The sequence below is a fragment of the Triturus cristatus genome, chromosome 8 (genome assembly GCF_964204655.1).
Source record: "Triturus cristatus chromosome 8, aTriCri1.1, whole genome shotgun sequence".
Lineage (NCBI taxonomy): Eukaryota > Metazoa > Chordata > Amphibia > Caudata > Salamandridae > Triturus > Triturus cristatus.
Window position 1 is genome coordinate 291989660 of NC_140591.1, and position 16873 is coordinate 292006532.

Consider the following 16873-nt stretch of genomic DNA (forward strand, 5'->3'; position numbering starts at 1 on the left):
TGCAGTGCTGCCATTTAAGAGTTTATGGTGCTGAGAGCTCGTCAAACACGAACTTCACAGCACCATAATGGCAACACTGAAGACTGAGAAGTTTGGTATCAAACCTCTCAGCACATTAAACCCGCACTGATGCCAGTGTGGGATTTAATGTGCAAAGCACTACAGAGGGCATCTTAGAGATGTCTGGGAGGCTGCCTAGGCTGCCACACAGCAGACATGTTGCTGGACCCCTGGGTGGAGAGCCCCCACTCTCCTGGGCCTGCAACAATGCACATCTTGGGCGAGTTGCTAGGTCCCCTCCCCCAGGATGGGCAGGGGAAAGCTTCAAAGGCATGCCGCCTTTGTGAGCTTCTCTAGTCCACTTGCTGTACCCAGCTAACTGGCCCCCACCGGTTCTGACCCCCACTCTGGCGGGAAGACTGGCCGGGAATCCCATGTAAGGACAGGGGTTGTGCCAGCCTCTGCCAACCCCACCCCTCAGGAGGGGAAGGCGAGGTGAAGCACATCTCCGGGCTCTCGCCATCTTGAAGATGGGAAGCCCTGACAAACAGGACTAGGCTACTGCCCCCCTCCCACAGCAGAGTGGCGGGATAGGGGGTGAACCCACCCCAGGGCAGGGACCCATTGGTCCCTGCCCTTTACCTACCTGTAACGCCCCTAAATCTAGTATTTAGGGGCACCCTGAACCTTCCTTCCTCAGATTCCAGATTCCGCAAAAGCAAAGAAGAACAAGATGAAAGAAGACCTGCCGTGCAGCTGCTAAGAAGAGGAAGACACCAACTGCTTTGGCCCCAGCCCTACCGGCCTGTCGACCCTCGAACCGGATCCTGCTAAATCCCGGGACCTCCTGTGGCCAGCAACCTCACAAACACCGGAGGACCTGGCTACCTTGTGACTCTGAGCATCTGGGACTCCTATGAGCAGTGGCTCTGCTCAAAGCAAGTTTCTAACCCCTGGCATAAGCCCGGAACCGCGAACCCTGCACACTCTGCACCTGCCAAGCCTGGCCTGTGCCGGAGTGGACAAAGACCCTGAGGACGTCCCCCCGGCGAGAGTGACCCCGAATCCAGCACCCAAGGACCCACCTCGACGCTCCTGACGACGCCTGCAGCCTCAGAACCAGGGACCCCCCCAACCGCGAACAACAGAGGCTAGGTTTTCCTGACATCAAAAGGCACCCCTGCACCCTGCGGCCCCCTGTGCCCGACTTCTGGGTATCTTCCTATCCTCCAACTACCCAACCTACCTCTCGAAGTTGTGGTGGCACCTGAAGAATCTTCGTCCCCGAGCTTGCAGCCTTTGTTCATCCTTGAGCTTTCCCATTGAAATCCATTGAGCGCCCGAAGGCTCAAAAGCACCCTGCACCCAGCTGCCCGAGTGGCCCTGGCACTGTAACTTCTACTCCTACCTACTTCCCCATTCGCCCTGAGCAAGTGACCAGGAGCCCAGCTCCCACAGCCGCGTGGCCTGCTAGTCAGCAGCCACCAACCAAGGCCCTCCTGCCTCTCATAGGATAACATTGGGCCTAACTCACTCAGCACCCGGCCGCCCCAGTGCCGCTGAGGGTGTAACATCTGTACCAACCGGACCCTGGGAGACCCCTGAGTCTGTGCCCAGAACCTTAACTCTGCCAGTCGAGTACTTACCCAAAAGCCAATAACTCACTTTTCTTCCTTAGGGTACATTGACTGGTTTCTTCTGACATTTTTTCTAAGTGTAGAGTTTCTAAAACTTAAAATATTCACCTAAAATAAACTGAGTAACAAAAACAGAAATACTCACCTGCTATTAGGAGAGATCCCAGTGCTGGATCTTGGTGCCCAGCACTGACCCTGAAAAGTACTCACAACCGTACTTACCACTAACCCAATTTTCTTCCATAGGAAATCATTGACTGTTTTTCTGTGAAATTTCTTCTAAGTGTCGATTTTTGCAAACTGCAAATATTCTTTAAAACTCGTACCAACTGTGAAAACGTGATTACTTACGTGTTTTAGATAGAGGTCCCAGTGCTGAGCCTAGGAGCCCAGCCCGAGATTACAAAAGTAACGAGAACATACTTTACCCGTAACTTGAATTTTCTCCCATAGGGAACCATTGACTGTTTATCTATGAAATTTCTTCTAAGTGTCAACTTTTAAAATAGCAAAATATTGCCTAAAGATCACAACAGTAACTAAAACGAATGTACTCACTTGTTTCCAAGAACTGTCCCAGGACTGAATCTAGGATCCAGTCCTGGAGTTAGAAAAGTAATCCTGAAAGTAATCTATTGCAAATAACTTAAAACTCACATTGAGCTCAATGTATTATTGTGTTTGAAATTGTGTTGCCTAGTGCAACAGCCTGTAACTATTACCTACAAAAGTCAATTGCAAATTGCAAAAGTATTTAACTAAAGCATCTCATTCTGAGAAAGTATATTTTGATACCTATTGTTGGTTCTAAAATAAAACAACCATATATTTTTTATATAAACCATTGGCCTAGAGTTCAGTTCTTGAGTGTGTGAGACCATTTGCTGACTGAGTGTGTACAACAAATGCTTTACACTGTCCTCTGATACTGCCTTACTGCTCGACCAAGCTACCACTTTAGAAAGTAAGGTTATATCTAACTTTAACCTCTGCCAAACCTCTGGGGACTGTGGACTCTGTACACATATGAACCTATTTGGGAACAGTATATACAGAGCCACTTTCTCACACTTACCTGCTCTTACAGCCTTCAGTATTGGTCATCTGAAAACAGCCATTGTTTATTTCTTCTTACATTATTCACATTTGTATCTTTGAAGAAGTTATGAAACTATGCTCAGTAACGAAAGCAATCATAATCCTCATGTAACTTCATTAAACTAAACTATCAACTGCTTTCTTCAAATACCAATTCAGTCGATAGCAACCTAACACTAATCCACAACAGGATCATTCGATGAAATGGACATCTCACTTTTAAATTATCTCTGTTTAAACACGAAACATTTGCAACACAGAAGAAAATTGTCTATTCTGAGAATTGGCTAGAAGATTGGTATATCTTTTTAGGAAATTTTCTGAGCTTTTTTCAGAAAACCAATGCAAAAATGGTTCATTTGGCAAGATTGGGGTTGATAATCATCTGACCCAGTGGATCAGGCATTCAAAGCAGGTACATTGGAAGACATTACAACAGTTATTAAAGCAGCCCTATACATTGGCACATGATGATCAGATTAAACAAGCACATTTGCATTATCATATCTTGAAAGGAATAAAACCCTTATTACAATATGCTGTGAACATATCTTTTTGAGGAAGTCAAATCAAACCACTCTCATTGTTTTTGGTCTCTGGTATGTAGTGGAATGAAAGTTTACAGACCTGCAATAATTTATATTATTCCTTTCGAGATGTGGGGATATTCCATCTCTCAATGCAGGCAACTGTACACTATCATTGGACAACCATACATACTTCAACTCAACTTTACGTATAACCTGAGATGAAATTGTTTCTTAGAGCAAAAAGCTGTTCCTTTCTGGCTTCTGCACCAAATGGCCTGCCTATCAATGTTACAAAACATTATTCAGTCCTCTGGAGTTCTCTTCTGTATCACGTGTTTTCAAGAATTGTGCAATCCAGTTTTGCACGGTCATTGTGGAAAGAAATCTATTATCTATCCGATCCATAAAAAAGGTGATAAAAGTGACCAAAGGAAGAACAGGCTCCTTGCCCTCCTTGATTGCAAAGATAAGATCTTTGCAAAATGTCTCTTCAAAAAATTGCTTGTTTGGTCTACTGTGAAAAATGTAATTTCTTTTCACCAGTCAGGATTACATCTTGGATGCTCTACCATTGATAATATTGGCTTGACAATTTTAGCTCAGAATAATTAGACCGGCAACATTGATTGTATGTCTTTTACATTGATTACAGCACAGCAGTTGACGAGGTCACCTACCCTCTCTCGTGGTCTAAGCTGCTTATTTATGCAATGGACTAAGCTTTTCTTCACTTTATTAAGGCTTTTCATGAAGATACATGGTTGAAGATCAAATTATCATATGAGAAGTTCTTTCACCAAAAATCCATACCCTGAATGGTCTAAAATACAAATGCATTTTAGCTCTCCGTCCGTTTTCCCTTTATATTAACAACTAGAGGCCTCCAAACTCAGTTATTAAGACTCCATGAATTCAACACAAAGAATTTTCTTTCAGTTAATCAAGTGAAACCAAAAGTAATTTGTTTTGGGAAACCTCATAAGCCAAAAATATGGGAAATTGGCTAGTCACATATTGATAAGGTACGAAATTATGTGTATCTTGGTGTGAAGATAGGTGACAAACTAATATGGAGCATGCACTTTCAAACAAAGAAACAGGATTTTAAAGTATTAATCAGTGCTTTAAAAATATTCACAAGAATCTATGGAGAAAGGGCAATTGATCAGTCAATTCAAGTTTTTAATGCAAAGGTAATGCCAATTTTGCTATATGGAACACAGGTTTGTAATTAAAAAACAATATTGAACTTCAATATCCTCTACATAAAAGCGATTCCATTTTTGTTTACTTTTTGGCAGGCAACTCAGCAAAGCCTGCTGCGTCTTGAATTGGATTTCCATCACGACGAGCACTTCAAATTGCAGCAATAATACATTTTGTCTGGCATTGCTGCACAGCCAAAGTAGCCTCACTTAACTGGCTTATCTTTGATGATCTAAACACAAACAATGACATAAAGGGGAATCAGAATCTTTTGTCATTAAAGAACATATTGGAGGCACAAACCTACCCCAACTAACCATTTTCAGTTGGCTGACCAAAGGTCCCTGAAAGAGACAAATGAAGAACCCTCTACTGATCAGTAGCTGTGAGGAAGACATTTTATTATCATGGTAATATAAACATGCAGACTTGGTTTTAGACTCCTATGCCACTGTAAAACAACTATATATCATTTTAAATTTGAAAGGTCATGAAAGAATGAATTTTGTAAGATTAATGTATATTCCAGTCTCCCAATTTGATGGACCGTGGCATGTCACCTGCTCCAAAACATCAGTATGTAGGCTATGTGGCTATAAGGAAGAGTCAGTAGGTCATATAATCTGCCTGTGTCCGAAGCTTGAGGACAATAAAATAGGCTGTACATTTTTATTTTAATGCTCACAGCAATTCTTATATAAGAAATATTATAATATTTTTGATAAAACTTATGCTTATATTAAACTATTTAGATAGTGACCATAGTTTTAATCAGCCTATTGAGGCAAACTCTTGCTGCAACTATCTCGTCTTTTTATAATAGTACTGTCTATGAATTTTATGAAGGGGGGTGTTTTAATAAGGGAAATAATATTTTGCTATTTTCTTATGTAGCAGGGTTTATTGTAAACAATGATTTATACAATAAAGTTATTTGACTGTCACCACTAGAAAACTGCTCACAGGAGACTTAGGGTACATTTATACCACTCTGCATCTATGTTACATAATGTAAGTCTATGCATAGGCAACTCCCCACTTCAATGGGTTAACTCATCTGATAAATGGATTTCTTTCATAGAGGACTTACTCTTAGATGACACCACCAAGAATTTTAAAACCATACAAAATATGTTACGAGTGCCACAGATGTTTTACTATTTGCCAACTGTAGCAGTACCTAAAGAGCTGTAGGAATCCCATTAAAAAAAATCTTGCAATCTAGGGTCATTAAAGAATTTCCTGTGCTAGGAGTGTTTATTAAATTAGGTTTTCACTGACTCTCTCTTTTTAAACACTAATCAATTATAATTTCATTTTATGATAGTGCTTTATAATCATCGAATTGAAGGAAGTCTTTGTAATGAGTAGACCCAAGCAATAAGTTAATCTCTTCACTAGACACACACGGGTTCAACAAGTGCCACATGATTATCCATGCCCCTGTTGTACAAGCTGTATGTCTCTTTAGGGTTAGTGAAATTGCTGCTATATATTGTAGGACTCCATTTGTCCTGTCCTTGAGTGACTTCCTTTTTGATATACAGATTGGGAGGTGTTCAGCTGGGAGTTTGTGGTTGGATACCATTTAGCCATTGCTCTTTTTCCTTTACCCTTTCTTTTCCTCTCAAGCCATTATTGAATAAGTCACATATTTCACCCTCTTACTATGCTTACTGTACACACTAGGGAAATCCTAGATCTCTGATTGAAGATGTTGGAAATTATATAAATGTATTTAATTACTGTTTTCTTATGGAAGATGATGACTTCCTTTGTTGTAGTTTATTCTGACATGATTGTCTTAGTTGTAACACCCAATCCATTAGTGATTGACCTTATTACTTTATACACTTATTCTTATTTTTTTTATTTATTTATTTCAATAAAAATGCCATTAAATATCATTGGCAAAAAGAATATGTACCCAACATAAAGACAAACCTTCAAAGTAACTGTTCAGGCATATTATGGCCATATTTCAAACTTCGGAATGGAAGGTTTTGTTTGAGTTGTGGTCATTTTTCTTATGCATTTTCATGTTTCAGTTATATAATTGGTAAATGCTAATCAATGGGGTTTACATGTTTGAAATATCTGATATTTCGAGTTTGCAGCTCCAATTGAGCAGAGCTGCAGTTGGTTATGAATATTAGTCCTTTAAATCATAAGGCTGTTTTACAATGTGAAGGCCTTCCATCTTCATCTTAGATTTGTGTGGTGCCATTTTAAACATCGATATGTGGATTATTTTGATATTTTTTTATTGAAAATGACATGGATATTCAGAAGCTAAGGAAAATAGCAGGGGATGGTGTTGAGGGTATGTTAACAAGTTTAATATTCCGAAACTGTTTTAGTTGATATATAGAATCTGTGCAATAAAGATTATTAAAATGAATGCTCAAATTTTAATTGTCATATAAATGCCAGTAGATAGGACTGTAATACAGTCTTAGTAATACATAATATAGATTGTTTTATGTCATTGCTTCCTAAGTGATTCATCCTCCAAAAATGTTGATGAAATATGGGATCCGGCACTAGAAACTATGTTCTGTGATTCACCATATGGAAGCACACTCCTTGAAGATGATAAGGACTTAGCGTCTCTTAAAATCAGAGAAGAGTTGCCAGTACGTGTTAGTCATGTGGAATCTGCCAACAAGATGTTTGTGCATTGGTTGTCCTCCGAAAATCAACTGAAACGGTAATTAGTAATGCACGTATTCATGACATATTTAAGTGTTTTACATTTTGTACATTGAATATTCTTATAGTGTTAGTGCAACTAGTTTTATTCATCATTGTAACTGTCTTTGTATATATTGTTATTAAACTTCATTCAAAGACTTAGAACACCACCCAAGGTCAACATTAAGATGACATACTTGCATGCGTTTTTTTATTTAAGCCAAGGGCTACCCAATCCATGCATATTTTTCCAGATATCTTTGTAAGAAAGCTGCTTAAAATTAACTAATTTACATTTTAAATGATTCTCTTGAAAATCTGATCTGAAGATTGCTACCTTTGACCTAATGCTGTAAAACATTTGAGAAGCAAAAAGAGAACACTTTGATATGTTATCAAGTAATGCATATTAGCATTTATATTTAACAGCAGCATTTGAGTCTGAAATGTGTTAATGTGCGGTAATCAGTAAAGGTTATCTAAATAACATGTTTTTCGACCACATGTATTTTCAATGTCATAGCATAAGTGTACTGATATATATTTACATCTACACACACACACACACATGCTTCTAGTGAAATATATTTATCACGATTGTTCAGTGTGGGGAAGAGCCATGTCTTCCAAGAGGTGAATCCTCAAGTGAGAGATGTTACCCTTCCCCCCTCTTAACTATAGCATTAAATAGCATTTTGCACTCAGCCGATCCACATTTATCATTTGTTTTTTCATGTGCTGTAGTTATAAAGAATGGTGTTTTGCCATAACCAGAAATCAAGGGGGGCTAAGTACCTGCGGTCAAATAAAGAATCAATGACTAGGTCTTGTGACTGGGGCCCCATTTGTTTTTTCATCAGGAAAGTGACCTTGGAATTAAATCTGTGATGCATATACCATTGTTGTCTCAAGTGAATATATATTTACATATATATATATATATATATATATATATATATATATATATATATGTATGTGTAGGTATATATATTTTCAGATTATAAAATGTATTTTTTTATACTTTAATACACTTAGTTCATATTAATTCTTTTTTTATATATAGTTTGCAGGATGAGTTGTCTGCTGTCTATGATGCATCAAAACCAGAGGAAATAAAGTGGTATATTGATATGTATTGTGCTGTTGAGCTGCCCGTCCTCAAACAGTGGCGCAGAGGACAAATCAAGCAAGTTATTTCTGAAACACACGTGAAGGTATAATTATACTCCCTATGCCCAGATTAACCTAGCATTTGTTTAACTGTCTAGCTAAACGTTTTCTAAAAGTAGTCCTTTTTTATCTATCACACATTCAACTTTCTTTCATGTTTCCACCACTGCCATGTTTCTCACTAGTACACAGTTTGCTCTTAATGGCGGTTAACAAGTGTACTGGATTAATTTGTTTATTAAAGGGTTCTGAATGTGACATTACCGAGTAATGTTGGGGGTGTAACATTAACAGGGATACTGAAGAGCGAGAATCAGAAGTAGTCAGGACAAAAAGCACAAATTGTTAATTACATCTAACCATTAATCCGGGGAGGGGTCTTAATGTATTGTGGAAAGTAAGTACTAATGGTTGATGCAGGTCTTCTTGCAGTTCTTTCCAATGTTTGGGGGCATTGCAGGAAAAGTCTATTTTAGGTGGTTTGGCCTTCAGTTTATGGGACTTAAGGGATCCATGATACTTTCTCTATTGAAATTGTAATAGTGTTTTCATTACAGTAAACTGTCTGGTAAATAATGTCAATCAATTAACCCTTTTATTGGAATATCGGCTTCCCCAAAATTTGTTTGCATTCTTATTATTGAGGAAGATTGAAAGGGAGTTGTGGTCTACACATTCAAGGCTTGGTTGTCCATAGCGTTTCCTTTCTACTAGCCCCTTGCATATTTGACCAGTGGCTTCAGATTTGGATTCATTATTTGATTTCTTTTCTGTTAAACCGTACTCGCTGAATGCTGCTTCCTACTGTCTTGTTATCGAACATTTCTTTTTCGTTGGGTGCCACCAGGGCTCATTAGCTTTTAAAGTCCTTTTTAATAGGTTGTGATGGTTAACATTTAACCATATAAATGGCTGCCATTTTGGCTGCGGACAACAGGTTAAGGCGGGAAAAGCACTCCCAGCATCAGCAGCAGGTGCAAGACTTTGAACACATTCACTATCACACATGGGCGCCTAGGGTATGGAGACAACTAGAGGCAGCCAAGAAACAACGAGCGGGTTTAGACCTTGATTATGCAGAATGCGCACTCCTGCATCTCAAACATACTTTCTATGTTTGGAGCAACAGGTGCGGAGTTTATTGGTGAATAAACTCAAGGGACAGAGAGAGACCACCATAGTGGAATCTCTTTAAACAAGTGCACCTTAGGCATGGGAGATGAGCAGATAGCAGAGATGTTTGGGTCATATTATGCAGCCCAGTACGCGTCACAAGATCCTTCTGTGTCGGAAATTAATAGCTACTTGGCGCGGGCCAAGGTAACTCACCTTACTGCAGGCCAGTTTGAAAACTACGATTGGAGTAGACGAGGTTGTTTCAGCAATCTCAAGGTTGAAGACACACTAGTTGCCTGGATCGGATGGGTTCCCAGCAGCTTTCTGTAAGATTTTTTGTAGGGAATTAGTTGGACGACCGGGAGGACGATCCAAGAGTTTTGGAGGAGGCACGGCAGTTTGCGGCAGTCTCGGGCTTTCACATAAAAATCTTCAAATCTCAGGCCCGGGACCTCACTGTTTCTCCTGAGACTCAGGAGGGTCTCTCCTGGGCGTTCTCAATTCAATTCTTGCGGTCCATCTCATTCCTGGCCTTGCCGCTCGCCAGACTATAGCGGAGGTGACGGCCTTGAATTATTGCGATTTGCAACAGAGGGTGAAAGCGGACTTAGCGCATTGGCGGCTTTATCCACTTTCTTGGGTAGGAAGGGTGGCCTCTTAAAAATGACGATTTTACCCAAAATTCTATATTCATGCCAAACCCTCACACTGCAACCTTCAAAGGGGTTGCTGTGGCAACTGCAGGGTGAGCAGCAACATCTTGTGTGTTTGTAAACGTCCTAGGATGAGCTGAGAATGTAGTTTGTGCTTGCCCTTGAGGGGTGGCTTGGGAGTTCCGTGTCTGCTCCACTATTATCAGGCTGCGCAGCTAAGGTACTAAGTGGAATGGTCACATCTGTAGTCCAAAAAGCAATGGTTATCTAAGTACAGGGCTGTAGCAGAAACAGCCGTGTGTTCCTTTTCTAGCACGTACCCACCGCCCGACGAATCTTTACCTGTCCCTAGTCTCCTCACCCACACTACAAACTTGGTATGCAGTAGCGAGTCGAAGAGGGTATACATATTTTCCTTCCCCCCTCACTCCAGTGGTGGTAAATGGGGACTTTACCCCAGGCTTGAATGTCAATACAGTCAAGGTTTGGCAGAGGCCAGAGTGTCGATCAGTTGGACAGTTTTTCAATGAGGAGGACCCATTACCTTCCTACATCTTGCGTGCCGAACTTGCCATTCCTGAAGGGGACAGATATCGCTATACCTAGATAAGGCACTGGCTGATGCAACCAGCATTAAGAGAGTCAGCACAACACCCCCTGACCCAATTTGAGACGTGGCTGTCACAAAAGGACACAGATAGGCGCTGTAGGAAGGTGGATATCTGACTATGGTTACCCCCAACTTTTTGCCTAGTGTCTAGCTGGTTTTTCGACTTAGTTGGCCTGAGATCCTGCCATTCAGGGTCTCAGGCTGTCTGCTCTCTCTTTAAAATGGACTCCATGTACCCTAGGTGCATAACCAATTGGTAAGGATCACCTTATTGGACCCTGTACAGTGTACCCTAGGTACCCAGGGCATAGGTGTACCCTAGGCCTACCAGGGGCTGCAGCATGTATTATGCCACCCCTGGCCTGGCCTTCCATTTTGACACAACTGGCTGATCACTCAGCTGGGGCAAGGTCGTGTAATCACCCCTTGCTTAGGTGTAGTATTCCTATACCTAACTTACATATAGACACATGTGTACCTATCAGTCACTCCTATGGCAGGCCTTGACAATCCTGGAGGCAGAGTGCTTGGTAACATGTGAGATGGTGCTCTAGCATGAGCTGAGCCTGTCTGCAGCTTTCGGAACCTTGTCCTTATAGCTGTTCTATGATATAGCCTACCATATACTCTTAAAGTGCCTTATAATCTTAGACGGTTATGGTAACTATGGTTTGGCTTTATCAAAACATGTCGTGTAAGGTGTCTAACACTAGGGAATAATACCCCCATGCCATTTCTGGACATGAGAATATTATTCCCCCCTTCTAGAGGGAAAGACATGTTAAAATCATACTTCAACTGTTAGCCTCTGACCAAAGCCTCAGCATCACAAAATGGATGCTGCTGCCACGACACAAGTCTGACCTCCTGCAGCTGGGAGTGATCCCAGCCAGGGAGGCCTGGACAATAGGTTTCCTGCTTGGGGAGGTGCTAGCACCTCCCCAGACAGCCTTTAGTGTATTGGGGCAGGGTGGGCTGAAAGGAATGAGACATGCCTGGGGCACACAAGGTGTTCCTTGCATAGTCCAGTTCAAACCGGCGCTGGGGCACTCCAGCCCCAGCTCTGGCGCAAAACTGGACAAAGGGAAGTGGGTGTAACCACCCCCTCCCAGGTCCCACCCATAAGGCGTGACCTAGCAGGTATCCCAGCCCCCCAGATTAGTATAAGAGTGGGAGTTGGGCCTCAAGACTTTAGATTATCCTGAACCTGCAAAACTGAACAGAAACTCTGGACCTTCGACATTCGACGAAAGAAGAAGACTGAAGAATCTCCCTTGTAGCCAAGGAGTGGCTACCCTGTGCAAACAGGCACCATCAAGAGACTACCCTTTGCTTTGCGACCGTTCTACGAGGAACCGACGGCAGAGCCCGACCAGAGCCTTGACTTCCAGACTTCTCCGACCCTGATCCACATCTGCAGCAGAGCTGAGATCCGTGGAGGCGACGAGCGACGTGGGACCGGCTACCTGGGAAAAGTGGCTAGTAACTTACAGCGCAGCTTCTGAGGTACCCTCGAAGTTGTGCACCGGGGATTGAGAAGCCCCAACCCCAAGCACCATCTGCACCGAAGATCAGCCCCCCACACTCCACGAGTCCTGCGTGGGGCCCTTCAGCATTTTCCTGCTTGCCGCGTCTGTCCGGTTGCTTGCCCGCTGGCTAGTGGCCTCTGTGACGACGCACCCTGAAATCTTCTGCGCTGGTTTGGCTCCTCCAGACTGGCTCCCGCTTCTCTGCAAAGAAGAAGCACCCCAGACCTTCCTGGTCTGCACCAGAAGCAAGTCCTTTGTTCTTCGTGGGTTCCGCTTGCCAAGGCTTGGTGAGTCCTAGTCCAACTTCGACGCCGCCGACAGCAAGAGCCTTCGTGGGACAGCTCGCCTCCTGGTCCTGGTCGTCCTTGACGCTTCCTGGTCCTCCTGGCTGCAGCGACAAGCTTCACCTTCAACTCTTCACGACATCGCCTGGTTCCTTTCTGGTTCCACGTGGTCACTGGCTAGTGACCTTGACTCTGTCCCTTCTGCTTGCAGGTTTCTTCTCTTCTTGATCCCAGCCTTGGGATCCACCGGACACTCTTCACTGACTGCCTGTCAGCATCTTTCTTCAGGCATCCATAGGAGTCGACGACGAAAACGACGCATCTTCACCCCTATGCACCCGCAGCCTGTGGGCTAGGTAACTTGGGTACTCCGGTGCTCATCAGGATAGTGACTATCCTAGTGTCTAGTTTTCAAGTCTCAACTTCCTAGCTACTCCGGAAGTGTCCTAAATCTACCGTTTTCTAAACTGTACTATTGCTATTGACTTTTACGCATTACGCGTGAGTGTTTCCACTCTGCACACAAATCCCGTGGGCCTCCCACTTCCTAACTAACGCTAGTGTAGTGTAGCCCCAGCGATTCCCTAGGCCTAGGCCTATTCTATTTCCGTGACAGTGGTTCTTATTCCACTTACTTAGTATATGGTTTGCGTGGCCCCTAGGGCCTAACTGTATTACTTACCTGTGTGACTTAATGTATGCATAAATAAGACTGTGTTGTACTTACCTCTAATCTCATAAAGAGTGCTGAGGGTTTGCTTAGAATAAATACACTTTATTTTATATATATATCTGTTGTGGTGTCCTTTCATTTGGTATTCAAGGGATTATATATGGTATCACAGCTGGCTTCACATGCCATTCAGAGTTTAGCCTAAGACTGCTCTTGTCCATGCTACCACTAGGATAGCTGGTCTATAAGGTTGACTTTACAACCAATCACCATAAGGGTATTTGGACTGATATAAGGTGTACACTATAACTAGTGACATCATACATCAGGCCAACTTCTCACATTGGTGAGCAGCGGTTGGGATCTGAGCTTGCTGTTGTAATACCATTGTAATCTTGAGATACTAAATTGAAAGATCACACAGATATTGTCTAGGTACATATAACATAGATTATAATACTTAAGTCCTACTGGACTTTGTAGTTGTAGGTTGAAGGGAGTAACACACCCTGACTACAACTACTAGAGAGGTTTAGTGGATACAACTAGTGTAGGTAGGTGCACACACCACACCCTCACTAGACCATGTCTCTGAGAGGAGATCAAGTAGATGCTCTCTCAGGAGGATCAGGTCTGCAAAAGATCCCCTCTAGATATGATACCTTAACATTCCAGGAGATGAGACAATTGTGTACCTCCAGAGGAATAAAACAGGGTGCAAACCCTACCCTCCTTCAGTTAAGACAGCTCCTAGAGGAGTATGATGCTCAGAGGGCATCTCAGGCAGGTGCCCTAGGCACAGAGGAGGGTCTACCCACCACAGAGGAGTCAGATGGGGCTTCAGATGGGGAGGTAGACAGCCAGGGCCAAGTAAGGAGACTTAGCCAGGCTAACCTAAGTTTACATGGGAGTTTGCATGGGGTCCCCCCATACAGACCCCCAAGTAGGCTTTCACAGAGAAGCAGGAGGGACAGATCCCCTTCAAGGGAATCCATCCACTCCCATGTCTCTAGCATCTCTAATGCTTCCTCTCACAGGGGAATGACTTCACCTGAGAGAAAGGAGCATAAAGCCAGAATGAGGGAAGCTAATCTGAGGATCCAGAGGGAAGAAATTGCCCTTGCCAAGGAGAAGCTTGCTCTGGCTAGAGAGCAAAAATTGTGTGGGTCAGAACCCACTGGTGGCAGCAACATCCCTAGAGATAGGGATAGGTCTTATGACCATAGAAACCTAAGCAAGATAGTCCCCCCATATCAGAATGGGGATGACATCCACAAGTGGATGACTGCTTTGGAGAGGGCCTGCAAAGTACAGCAGGTACCCCAAAGTCAGTGGGCAGCTATCTTGTGGCTCTCCTTTTCTGACAAAGGTAGAGACAAGCTCCTCACAGTCAGTGATGAGGATGCAAACAATTACAAAGTCCTGAAGAGTGCTCTGATAGATGGGTTTGGCTTAACCACTGAGCAATATAGGTTGTTGTTCAGAGACACCCAGAAGACACAGACACAGGACTGGTCTGATTTTGTGGATTGTGCCACTAAGGCTTTGGAAGGTTGGTTAAATGGCAGCAAGGTGCAGGACTATACAGGATTGTACAACTTGATTATGAGGGAGCAGATCCTTAGTAATTGTCAGAACCAGCTTCTCCATCAACACCTGGTAGACTCAGATTTGACCTCTCCCCAAGAATTGGGAAAGAGGGCAGATAAATGGGTCAGGACCAGGATTAGGCCTAAAAATCAGGGTGGTGACCAAAAGAAAGATACCACCAAGCCTCAAGAGAAGGGTGGGGATAAAGCAAAAGAGAAATCTTCCTCAGGGCCCCAAAACTCCACACAGGGTGGTGGGTCCCAAGCTCCCTCCTCTACCACAGTTAAAAAGCCTTACTGCCATGTGTGTAAAACACCTGGGCATTGGAAAACTGACAGCAGTTGCCCACAGGCTAAAAACAAAACTGTTCCTCCAACTACTCCTGTAACACCACCTATTACTGTCAGCAGTAATCCCCCAGGTGGTGGGAGTGCCCCCAAAAATTTGGTTGGGTTTTCTTGGGGAACACAGGGGGATCCTGGCTTAGCCAATTCCCCTACAGCAGCTACTCTTGTCTGTGATGGTGGCATGGGGTTTGCCAACTTCACTGCCTGTCCCAACACTTTGGGTAGGTACAGACAGGAGCCCTACATCAATGGTAGAAAAGCTGAGGCCTACAGAGACACTGGAGCTAGCATCACTATGGTGGCCCATAGGCTAGTTCCCTCTGAGCAGCTTTTGCCTGGTTTCTCATACCAGGTGACTAACATTGATGGCAAACAAAACAGTCATCCCATGGCAGAAGTATGTCTCAGCTGGGGAGGGGTCACTGGCCCTAAAAGGGTGGCAGTGTCTCCAACCTTGCCTGTGGACTGCTTGCTGGGGAATGACTTAGAACTCTCAGCTTGGGCTGAAGTTGAACAAGACACCCATTCCAAAATGGTAGGCCTTTCCAAAAAGGGTAGTGGGGTTGTGCCAGTCACAACCCCTGTCCAAGTAGCTTTCCTCCCTGAAAAGGTTGGAATGGCAGTGGTAGCCACAGCCCAGGCACAGACAGACTTCCCTGTAGAAATTGGCAGAGCTGTGACAGTCACAGCTCAAACACAAACTGAGTGCCTTCCTGAAAAGGTTGGCAAGGCTGTAATGGTCTCAGCCCACACTCAGACTGATATAGGTGTAGTGAAGCCTGAAACTATGGATCACTCCACACAAACAGAGAGTAGTGGGGAGGAAGAAAAGTCTCCCTCTCCCCAGACATTAGGAAGAGGTCAGCCTCCTCAGGGATCTGACCTCACCCCTTGTGAAGGAACTGCCCCAGAGGTAGCCAGGCCTGGCCTGGCAGAGCCTCTGATGTCAGTGGCCCCTTCCAAGGTGGGACCCAGTCTGGTGCAGGTAGCCTGCCTCTCTCTACCCTGCCTCAGTCAGCCCAGGGCTGCAGAGGTCAGGGAGGCCAGTGGACCCCAAGAGGGCCCCTGTCCACAAGAACCCCCCCTTCAAAAGAATGAGGATTGCCTGGTTAGTTGCCCTAGCCAGGTGATGGGTAAAAACATTCCTGAGGGATCCCCTTCACAGGTAGTTAGGGACCTCCCCCAGAGGGATTCTGTTGGGCACAGGCAAACATGGGACCTTAGGGCCCCAAACCTGACCTGTCCCTCCAGTAAGCCCACAAAAGGGACCCAGCCTCCAGCTTTAGGTAGCCAGAGGCTGACCCTGAGAGCACAGTGCAACTCAGTTAGAGAAAGAAAGGCATCCATGGTGGAGGATGATTGGGGGAAGCTGAGGCCTCACTTTGAGGACACTCACTTCAGTACTCCATCTCAACACCAGCCTTTTACTTTGCAAAGACACACCAAAGGTAGTGATTCCCTATGGTGGAGACCCTATGATACCTTTAGGGTGAGGGATTGCTTAGTGGACCATGAGACAGGGGGTAACCATGCCAGTGCTGGTTCTTCCTTATATGGCCACTTAGGCAATAGAGGCTTACCTTGTCAAGGCCAGCCTTATCTCCTTTCGTTTGGGGGGGGGTTGTGTAGGAAGGTGGATATCTGACTATGGTTACCCCCAACTTTTTGCCTAGTGTCTAGCTGGTTTTTCGACTTAGTTGGCCTGAGATCCTGCCATTCAGGGTCTCAGGCTGTCT

At 43.9% G+C, this 16873-nt stretch overlaps 1 protein-coding gene across 1 annotated transcript in view; it reads left to right on the forward strand.

The window, feature by feature from the left end:
* RNF17 (ring finger protein 17) overlaps positions 1-16873 on the forward strand; it is a 2644767-nt gene that overhangs the window by 1670333 nt on the left and 957561 nt on the right. Inside the window, exons 24-25 of the mRNA XM_085621540.1 lie at positions 6972-7181; positions 8229-8379. Coding sequence (XP_085477666.1) covers positions 6972-7181; positions 8229-8379 — 361 coding nt within the window. The remainder of the gene's footprint in view (positions 1-6971; positions 7182-8228; positions 8380-16873) is intronic.